The sequence below is a fragment of the Centropristis striata genome, chromosome 24 (assembly GCF_030273125.1).
Source record: "Centropristis striata isolate RG_2023a ecotype Rhode Island chromosome 24, C.striata_1.0, whole genome shotgun sequence".
Lineage (NCBI taxonomy): Eukaryota > Metazoa > Chordata > Actinopteri > Perciformes > Serranidae > Centropristis > Centropristis striata.
Genome location: NC_081540.1, coordinates 13,644,032 through 13,655,184, shown reverse-complemented (window position 1 = coordinate 13,655,184; position 11,153 = coordinate 13,644,032). Strand labels below are relative to the sequence as shown.

At 39.4% G+C, this 11,153-nt stretch overlaps 2 protein-coding genes across 2 annotated transcripts; both read left to right on the top strand.

Moving 5' to 3' along the window:
* Positions 1-39: 39 nt before the first annotated feature.
* LOC131962621 (uncharacterized) lies at positions 40-5,431 on the top strand. Its single transcript, XM_059327568.1, has 9 exons — positions 40-282; positions 1,654-1,903; positions 1,990-2,112; positions 2,864-3,096; positions 3,192-3,329; positions 3,415-3,602; positions 4,205-4,284; positions 4,371-4,454; positions 4,591-5,431. The coding sequence occupies exons 2-9, from the start codon at positions 1,717-1,719 to the stop codon at positions 4,764-4,766; spliced, it is 1,209 nt and encodes a 402-aa protein (XP_059183551.1). The 5' UTR covers positions 40-282; positions 1,654-1,716; the 3' UTR covers positions 4,767-5,431.
* A 313-nt stretch (positions 5,432-5,744) lies between these two features.
* f7l (coagulation factor VII, like) lies at positions 5,745-11,079 on the top strand. Its single transcript, XM_059327982.1, has 8 exons — positions 5,745-5,893; positions 7,336-7,499; positions 7,581-7,605; positions 7,726-7,839; positions 7,918-8,058; positions 8,211-8,299; positions 8,867-8,987; positions 10,268-11,079. Exons 1-8 carry the CDS (start codon positions 5,806-5,808, stop codon positions 10,813-10,815), a joined length of 1,290 nt encoding a protein of 429 aa, XP_059183965.1. The 5' UTR covers positions 5,745-5,805; the 3' UTR covers positions 10,816-11,079.
* The last annotated feature ends 74 nt before the right edge of the window (positions 11,080-11,153 follow it).

The window sequence follows — 11,153 nt, the reverse complement described above, 5'->3', positions numbered from 1 at the left end:
GATCTACATCGGCTACCGTACAAAGCCAAATACAATTCATAGCGTGCTTTTGTAACGACTTAATTCACAAATAATGACTTTATCTGTTGCTAAATGTTTCCGGAGACATAGCATTAAATACTTCCATACTATAACCGGTTATACCGAGCGCTCAGGTTGTGCTGGTTGTGTATGTAAGACTAACAATGTTAGCCACTTCCTGTGTAGTTTTGTAACGGTGTAATAATGAAGTTATGCAAGTTTAAAACTCGAATTCACGATAAGCAGAGAGTCGCTGCACAGGTGAGGAGACTTCAGACTTATACTATCTAAAATATACACATTATAGCAGAAATAGGTAAATACATGTGTGTATTTCATTTAATGTATCCTTTATTTCTCGAGGAAATAAAAACTTTTAAAACAGTGTATAAACACTGTTGGCTCCTCTGATACCTTCAAAGTTGTTTTTTGATTTAAAGACAACAGTCCATATCGTCACACTTTTAAAATAATCGCCTATGTCATTTTTTGTCAAAATTGTTTGTTTGTTTTTGTTATGCCTGAGTCAAAATAAAATGTGACTTTTATATAAAATAAAATGTGAATTTTTTTGAACATGCCTTTGTGACTTAAGCAAGATATGGTAACACTTTATTTTTAAGGTGTCTACATAAGAGTGACATGAGCGTGTCATAAACATGACATGGGATGTGTCATGAACATTAATGACACGTTGAAGTAACATTAATGCTCATGATACTTGTCATGCATGTTTCTGACAGGCTTGTGTTACTCTTATGTAGACACCTTCAAAATAAAGTGTTACCATATCTTGATTAAGTCACAAAGGTATGTTCTAAAATTTGCCTAAGTCATTTATTTCTCTTAAGTTACATAATTTACACACAGTGTTATTACTATGCCAATAGCCATCCTTTGTTACATCCTTTTTGAGTGAAATTTTTTGTGTTTCCTGCAAAACTTGAAAAAATGATTTAGGCGATTATTTTAACAGGGTGACGATATATTGAAGTGTATAATATGCTCTACATTTTTATATATAATTATGTGTACTTACTATTATAATTTATTTTTCCTTTGTATTTTTTCTGTCTTTTTTTACTTTGATTTTTATAGCCGTGTCTTTTGATAGTTGTTATTTTTTAACCATTTCCCCCACATTTTTATTTAACTCATTGAGTTGAAATCATTTGCTGACATTTGCTTCGTCCCCCTCAGTTCAAAATTCCCATCTGTGCCCCTGTAATACAATATACATTTTTATATATAGTTCTGTGTAATTATTTCATCCTTTACTTTTACTTATTTTCTGTATTTTTTTCTTATTTCTATTCATTAGTTTTCACTTTATCACTCTTGCTATCTCCATTATTTAATTCTTACGTTTTTACCATTTATCCTCTTTTATTCTAGCTGTTTTATACTGCAATTGTTTGTTTTATTTTGTTTTAAATTATTTTTTTAATTTTTCACTTAGATTTTAAAAAATCTCTCTTGCTAACTCTTGTATTATATCATATAGTATATATTATAGTATTATACTCTAGTCATATATATAGCTATATAAATTTACTCTTTTTTCCTTTTGACATTACCTTACCAAGAGAGACATATATATTTAAATTGTACATTTGTGTTTCGTTTCAATAGACATCTGAACTAAATTGAAGCTTATTGAAGAGCTCAGAGTCCGAACCGTGCTCCTCAGGCGAGATGACTCAGGTGCGGCGAGCAGTGAGCGAGGCATTGTGGGCGATGTGTGCGGCTGACTCCATGTCCATGCCGGTTCACTGGTACTACAACATCGACGACATCAGAAGGGATTTCGGAGGCTGGATATCGAGCCTCAACTCACCCAGAGACAGACACCCGTCCAGCATCCTCAGCCTCTCCAACACTAGTACGTCCTGGATATTCTGGAAAGTTCTGGAAGTTGACCCTGTTGTTTGTGTTAAACAGTGAATGATGACTGGTTGTGTGTTGCAGCTGGTAGTGGTCGGACCGCCTGGTCGTCAGGCACCAAGCGACACGACGTGGTTGGTAACGTGATCCTCCACGACAAACTGGACCTGTGGAAGTCCTCCAAAGGCTCCGTCCACTACCACCAAGGTACTGCTGAGTACTGCCTGATACTAAGTACTATCTGAGTTTTGTATAGTGGGGTTATTTTGGTAAAGTGAAAATGTTTGTCAAAGTGGGACTTTTCGGTAAAGTTAAAACTTTTTAGTAGTCAAGTCAAAGTTTATTTCTAAAGCACATTTAAAAACAACCTCAGTTGACCAAAGTGCTGTACAGTTGTTAAAATACAATAAAAATCATACACAAAAAACAATGAAAACAACAAAATACTAAAAACAATAAAATAGTAATTAAAACTCAATCTAAAAAAAGAGTTTGACTTAAAAAAGAAAATAAAAAAGTAAAAAAGCCAAGGATTCTTCCCTAGTGGGGACTGAACGCCAAGGAGAATAAATAGGGTTTTAATAGTAAAGTGAGGATGTTTTAGTAAAGTGAAAACATTTTCAGAACGTGAGCACATTTTGTTAAAGTGAGAATGGTTTGATAAAGTGCACTGCAAAAAGGGCTGTCTAAAAACAAGATAAAAACACTAAATCTGAGGGAAATTAACTTGCTGCATGGACAGATAATTTCACTTGACAAGATTTCTTAAATTAAGATTATTAAATCTAGAAATAAGCATGTTGAACGCTTATAATAAGACATTAACTCTTAAAACAAGATAAATTATCCAACACTCCTAGATCAATTTTTTTTTTCTTGGTAAGAAACATAATTTGCAGTGAGGTGAAAACATTTTGGTTAAGGATGTTTTGTAATCTAAGGCTGTTTGGTTAAACAGGTCTTGAGGCCGGGGACAACACCCTGAACGTGGTCTGCTCTCTGCGAGCTGCTCGCTCTCTCGTTACCGGACAGTTCAGGGACGTCTCTGAGCCGGATGCCCGAGCCGCCGTTTTGTCAGACTATGTCAGCTTCATGACCACGCCCGGCTCGCACCGTGACACCTATGCTGAGTCCTTTCACCGATCATTCTTCTCCAGCTGGCAGGACGGCAGACCGACCTCTCCCTGTCAGGTAAACCTAACGCAGTGTGCTGTGAAATGTCTTTGGTAAATCTACAGTTTTCCTCACAGAGTTCAGTGTAGAAGCTCTGTTCTTTTGTTTTTCAGGTTCTTTCATTTGCAGAAAAGCGCTCGAGGCGCATGTTGAGCTCCAAGCTGCCCGACAGCCAGCTGGACGCCATCGGGTGCCTTCCCATGATCCTTCCCTTCATCCTGCTGTCCGCTCCAGCCAATGAGGATCAAGCAGTGGGTGGTAGTAATAGAAGACACATTTAACGTGTGACAAATGGTTGAATACACCTGAGTGACCTTTGACCTCGTCCGTCTTCAGGTCTCAGCAGCAGTAGAGTTCGTCCAGCTCACCCACCCCCACCCGAAGGTGCCTGAGTATGTGTCAATCTACGGCCGGGCGCTGCACGCCGTGCTGGGCGGAGCCAGCGTCCGGCAGCAGGCTGAGCACGCTCTGAGGAGGCTGGACGCCTGGGACACCTGCCAGAGCTACAGCCGCAAGGCCGCCAGGTCCGACTATCATGACAATTAACTTTTTTTTTTCTTCATATATATCTTTATTGGGTTGTCAAGACATAATACATATTCAATCAGAAAAGGTACAATTCACCCATTTTTCCCCCTTTTAGAACAACCCCCCGCCCCCCGAACCAGAGAGTTACATTCACATAAAATAAGCAAAAAACAATAGATAGTAATGATAATGAGAAAATACAACTCTCTCCCCCTCAAAGAAAAACAGGAGGGGTGAACAGTAGCCAAATAAACAATAATAAAAAACGAAAAATAAAAATATACATATATACATACATACATATACATACACATAAAACCAAACAAATAATAATAATACTAAATAAATAAATAAAATAAAAAGGGACATTTAGAGGAGATATACAGAATGCTTGGAAAAAACTAACAAAAAATAGCTATAACAAGGACGCCTGGGACACCTGCCAGAGCTACAGCCGCAAGGCCGCCAGGTCCGACTCAATGACAATTAACTTTATGTTCTCAGGACGAGTCTGACAAGAGAATTCACATCATTTTAAAATATGAGGACAAAATGATGATTGAACACTGTTGGAAACAACCTTAACTTTTTGTTTCAGGTTTCCGGCGTCCTCGTTGGAGCGGCTGAAGGTCCATCAGAGCGCGGTGAACTACCTGGGTCTGGCCTGCTACACTAAAGGTTCAGACATCTGCAGATCAGGATCATTACAGACAGAGATCATTAAACTAGATCATTAAAACTCCGCCCTGTGTTTGAACCAACAGGAGCTTTGTCCAGCATGTTTTATCTGGCTCATGAGTTCCATGACGACCCTGCAGGAGGAATCCTGGCCAACACCAACTGTGGAGGTTCGTACAGATGCTTTTCTAGAGCGAGTGGACGATTTGGTAAAGTGAGGACTTTTTGGTAGAAAGAGGACATCTTGGTAAATTGGGGACATTTTGCTAATGTAAGGACATTTTGTGTTGTGCTGTTGTGTTCCAGGTGAGAACTGTAACCGCGGGGCGGCGCTAGGGGCCCTGCTGGGGGCCGGGGGGTCCTACAGAGGAGCTGTCATCCCGCAGGAGTGGAAGGACAAGCTGAGAGATGCTCAGGAGTTTATCCCAGACATCCTTATGGCGATGCAGTACGAGAGGGAAACTACCAAAAATTTAAAATAAACAACACAATTTTGGGTAACTCTTTATAATAAGGTCCTTAATAACCATTAATTAACAAGTAATAAGGCATTGTTCTCGCTTTAGATCCGGTAGTTGCAAAAAGCGTAGTTAACTTATAGTTAACTTATAATAGATGAGCAATAAAGTATATTTTAATATCAATAACCAAACAAAATAAGATTATTAAAGGCATGGCAAAGACATAATGGGTGGGTCATGGGTGTTTGTAATGGCATTATTAACACTTTATAAGCTTAACACTTTATACTTTATAATATTAACACTATAAGCTTATAAACATACAATAATGTTAATAAGCATCTTGTAAGGACTTACAAGGGCCTTATTACTTGTTAATTAATGGTTATTACAAGGACCTTAATATAAAGCGTTACCAAATTTTGTCTTCCTGTTTACAAAATCTTTTCATTCCACTTCCCTTAATTTATCGTCTTATTTGATGATACATTTATTTTTTTCTTCTCTTCAATAAAGTTTGTTGTTTGTTTGGAATTAAAATGTAAAATAACATTACTTTTGTTTTTGTTTTTTTAACTGATCCACGCTATTTATACTTCTTCTGTTTTCTTATTTTCAACATAATAACTTCAATGACACTCCATCAGACCTTAAATGAACAAATAAATAAAATTTGTGAATCTGAACTGTTTCAATGTCTCTGTTTTATTTGTTGGGATCAAACTTTATTTTATTGTCTGTGTTAAAATAAACTTAATGTCTTCAACAACAGGACAGTCTTTGCTCACAATTTTAAGTATTTCCACTTTTACAAAAGCACATGACGTGTTGAAAAACAAGCTCTGGATCTTGTCTCTGGAGTACAGAAGTATCAGAGATCCTCTTTATCCACCTTAAACCAGAGACAAAAACAAATATGTGATTGAGAAATAAAGTAAACAAGCAGTACTGCAGTGAGCCTATGCAGTATTTGTACTGCATATGTGAGTTAAAGTGAGTACATGTGGGACAGAGAGGGTGTTTGTCTATTTTTCTGACCTTTGATCAGTTCAGAACAAACATGGCGGCCGTCAGCAGAGAAACGAAGCGACTCTTCTTCATACGACTCCTCATCGCTTTTATCCCAGCATGCACTGGGCTTCCTGGAGGTCAGTCTTCTCTTTCTTCTTCTTCTTCTTCCTCCTTATTCTTCAGTTTTCATCCATCTTGAAAGATCAGACCCACAGTGGTTAACTTCTCTCCTGGGAGGATCTCTGAGCAGTCAGTCCACCTGCTGTGTTAGCATGCTAAAGTGACGTTAGCTCTCATAAATAATGAGGTATATTCTTTGAAAAATATATAAAATATTTGTAACTTTTTAAACTTTGCTTCAAGTGTTTCTGCACATTTAAACATGATCCATAAATTAAAGTATAGAACTCTGCTGTTGTTAATGTTAACATTTCTTACCGAACATATAAAAATCATCATTTACTGGTTTGAATTTTATTTAATTAAGTCATCATACATTAAAGACACAAACCATGCTGGTGGAGCTGTGGTTTCAAGTTCCCGCCCAAACACCCGCCCGACCAATCAGGAGTCGAATACAGCCGTCAATCATGACATCACAGCCATGTTTTATAGAAAAAAACAACTAATTGAAACCAAACTGATCAGAAAAACGAACACCTAAAATGAGAGAAATCTTTTGAAAACATTTATGTGACCTCAACTTTGCATCCACTAACATGGAGGGGGCCGGAGATTTTTTGGCCCCACGAGGCGGGATCTAGTTCATTCCTATGAAAGTTGCTCAGTGGCGAATGAAGCCCAAAAAGTTTGACTTTCATGCTTTAATTTACTCGAAACTTCAGCACAATGGGGCTCACAGAGCAGCGCGGTACAGATGTCACCTGATTTTCGTCGGTGTTGTGATGAAAAAAAATTGTATTTGCAGTTTTACAGATGTCTCTTTCCTGATGCAAGTGTTTCCATGGCATCAAACAAAGGACGCCAAAGTCTTCATCTTTTGGCCAGTACAAAAACTGCCGCTTTTCTTGCTTTAAATACAGTCTACACTTTAGATCAGAATCGCTGCACACATTTCCAATTCAAGTTAAGTAGTAGATACAGAGCTTTGTTAGCCAAAGTAAAAATGGTTACATTCTCCTCGTCATTAACCGTCATTGTTGTTCGAATCCTAAACTTATCTTAACTAATCTGTAATCAGAGGCTTGTTAGAAGAAGGTAGCTAGCTAGCTAACTGAAAATATAATGTAACCATCAAAACATGCCAGCACACAAAGTACCACAATTAAATGTCTTGTTTTGCCCAACAACAGCTCAAAATATTACATTTATTACAATCAATAATAGCAATAAATTATCGTATTCAACAAACTGGGAACATCAAAGCCATTCAATGATTTAAAAATATTTGTCTTTGGATTGACTAATAGTTGGAGGTGTAAATATGACTCAAATTGATTATACAAATTGATTCAAATTGATTCTAAGCCTGTAGTCCCTCTAGTGGCCACAGTAGGTAACACAGTTTGCACCACAACCATATCTCATGCCTTACTTCTTCTATATTTGTTTAAAAAAGGCGTGACTGTGAGCAAACCAGAGGCCAGCGGTTTCCTGCACCGAACTCGTCGAGCAAACTACTTGTTTGAGGAGCTGAGGCGAGGCGATCTGGAGCGTGAGTGTATGGAGGAGAAATGCTCCTACGAGGAGGCGAAGGAGATCTTCGCTCTGCCTCAGCAGCTGGTCAGTTGAACCAACCATCTTCACGTTCTTTATCATCGTTTATGTTCTGGTCGTTCATTTGTGTTGTCTTTCTTTACTCAGGAGACATTCTGGAAGCTGTACACAGGTACGTAAGATAACTTATTACATTAATTTAAGCTTGTAATTATTGCCTGGATATCAGCTCCATCTCCGTCACAAAGAATGGTGACAGATTATTGTTGTCTCTGCAACTTACTGTTTGCAGCGGTGGACCACTGCCTCTCCTCTCCTTGTAAGAACGGAGCCACCTGTACTCGTCATGTAGACACTTATGCCTGCAAATGCCTGCCTGGTTTCCATGGACACAACTGTGACAAAGGTAGGTCAAAACATTTCTACAAACGAATGGTGTTGACGAAGTCGCATTGAACAAAGTTCTATCTGTGACTCCACGCAGCTCGCCTGACCTCCAATGGTTGTCGCTTCAGAAACGGAGGATGTGAACATTTCTGCAAAGATTTGCTGAACCGTTCACACGTCTGTTTCTGCGCTCCAGGATATCGCCTTCATCAAGATGGCAGCAGCTGCCTGCCCCAAGGTCAGAGTTAGTTTACAGGACAGTAAATCTGTACAAATTCAAATTTTAAAAAACAATTGAGATTAGACGGTGTTGCGCTTACTTTAAATTTCTTAAGTGATGCACTAGTTTCTGGTTGTCTACATTTTGACTCTCTTGTCTCTCTGCTCCAGATGCTGTGGTCTGTGGAAGACCTCAGATACACTTTACCCCCAGGGTCATTAATGGGATGGTCTGCCCCAAAGGACACTGCCCCTGGCAGGTAAGTTCTTGGAATTATCTTTTTTATACATTTAAAAATAGGGAGCTTATGCATGTTCCCAAAGTCCGATGTTCCCATCTTCTTATGCCCCCTAGGTCCTATGTTCCAGAAGTCTTTTGTTCTTGAGATCCTATATTCCCAGGGTCCTATGTTCCTAACGTCCTAAGGCCCTATGTTCCAAAGGTCCTATGTTCCAAAAGTCCCATGTTCAAAATACCTATGTTCCAACAGTCCTACGTTCCTGAGGTCCTGTGTTCGCATGGTCCTATGTTTTCAAACTCCTATGTTCCCACGGCCTAATGCTCTCAAGGTCCTATGCCCCAATGTCCTGTGGTCCCAGGGTCCTATGTTCCTAAGGCCCTATGTTCCAGGAGTCTTATGTTCAAAGATCCAATGTTCCAAAGGTCCTAATTTCTCAAGGTCACATGTTCCCAGGGTCCTGTTTCTAAGGTCCTATGTTCCTAGGGTCTTATGTTCATAAGGCCCTGAATGCATTTTAAATGCTATATTTTGTCTTTATTAAAAGTAGTTAGGTTTCAGCCTTAATCTTTTACTGTGTCTGCTCAGGCTATGCTCGCTGAACGTAATGTTTTTATATGTGGAGCAATCGTGCTGTCGGAAAGGTGGGTTTTAACTGCAGCCCACTGCGTTTGGCGAAAACCTGCCGCTGACTTCAACATCACTGTGGGTAAGACTGCTGCTGCTTCTTTGACTTTTTCTCCCTAAAACTTAAATCTTTTTGGTTTGTATGTCTTTTGTCTTGTGGGTCTCTTACACCTCCTTTACTTTCGACTTCTACATAATGTACAGAAATTCTGGCCTTTTCAACATTGTCATCGTCTTAAACTGTCAAATTCAATCAGTTCGATTCAATCAATCAAGGCTAGCTTATCAATTTCACCTGGCTTGATTAATATAAATAACTGGGTGTCATCAGCATAACAATGAAAGTTAATCAAATGTTTTCTAATGATATTACCTAGAGGGAGCATATAAAGGGTGAATAAAATTGGTCCAAGCACAGAAACCTGTGGAACACCGTGGTTAACATCAGTGTGCACGGAGGATTCATTTTTCACATGAACAAACTGGGAACGGTCTAATAAGTACAATTTAAACCAGCCCAGTGCCGTTCCTCTAATGCCAATTACATGTTCCGGTATCTGTAATAGGATACAATGGTCAATTGTATCAAATGCAGCACTCAGATCTAGTAAGACAACTACAGAGACAAGTCCTTTGTCAGAAGAAATTAAAAGGTCATTAATAATTTTTACCAGTGTTGTTTCTGTTCTATGATGAGTTCTAAATCCTGACTGAAAGTCCTCATATAAACTAAATCACAAAGCTGACTTGCGACTGCTTTCTCCAGGATCTTAGAGAGGAAGGGGAGGTTAGATATTGGTCTATAGTTTGCTAAAACGCCAGGATCTAGATTAACCTTTTAAAGAAGAGTTTAATTACAGCTACTTTAAAAGATTGTGGCACAGCCTGTTAATAATGGCAGGTTGATTGCATCTAAGAAAGAAGTACCAGTTAAAGGTAGAACCTCTTTAAGCAGCCTTGTTGGGACACAGGTTGACGGTTTAGATGAAGAAATCATTGAGGTTAGTTGTTGGAAATTGATGGGAGCGGAGCAATCTAAACATATATCAGGGTTCGTATCCATTTCTAAGGCTCCTAAGTTTAAAGCTGCCTCAGTAACAATGTCTTGCAAAAGTTCATAAAAACTTCCAGATGCAGAAACATACAATGCCAACTTTTTATTCTGGAGATTGGGTTGAGCATGTGAGCAAGCCAAGCTGGTTTAAATTGTACATTGCAGTTGCTATTTTTGTAGTTGTGTGTAATTGGATGTCCCAAAAACTAAATTTAGATTGGAATTGAACTGAGGAAACAATATTAATATATAACTAATTTGAAGAAGTGATTAACAACTACTGATGGGCTACTGTTGTCCCTGTAAAGGTGAACATGACCTCGACCTGGATGACAGGACTGAGCAGAAGCGGCGGGTGGTCAAAGTGCTGATCCATCCCAGCTACAACAAGACCAACTCCGACAGCGACCTGGCCATGTTGAAGCTTCATCGCCCGGTCAAACTGGGATTCTACGTGGTTCCCATCTGCCTTCCTGCCCGGAACAGCACCTTCATTCGAACACTGGCGAACGTCCGCTACTCCACCGTGTCCGGTTGGGGCCGTCTGTCGCGGTTCGGCCCCGCCTCTGGAATCCTCCAGCGGCTGTCGCTGCCGAGGGTCCCTCTGCAGGAGTGCCGCCTCCACACCAAGCTCAACATCACCAGGAACATGCTCTGCGCTGGGCTGAGGGCCGGCGGGAAGGATGCTTGTGAAGGTGACAGTGGTGGCCCTCTGGTGACGCGCTACAAGAAAACCTGGTTCCTGACAGGCGTGGTGAGCTGGGGAAAGGGCTGCGCCAATGAAAACATGTACGGGGTCTACGCCAGAGTCAGCCAGTTCCTGGACTGGATCCAAGATATCATGTACACCATGTGAAACTGGTTCAGGTCGACACTGAAGATGTTCAAAGCCGACACGGTGAACAGAAATGTGAAAGATAATATTCAACTACAATGAATTAATTAAGTGTTTATAATTTATACAATGAGAAATGCAGGTGATTTTGTCTTTTTTGTTATTTTGTCAAGTTATAATCGTGTCTGGCTCAACAAACAAGATGTAAAGTGTTATCTTTAATCAGTGAGACGTGGATGCTTTTACTATTCTACAAAACAAATAAAAAGATGAGTTAAAACTTTCTGATACTGTGCTGTTTGTTTTATTCAAAAATGTTCATGTTGACCAAACAAATACCTTTGTTATTTTTCTTTAAA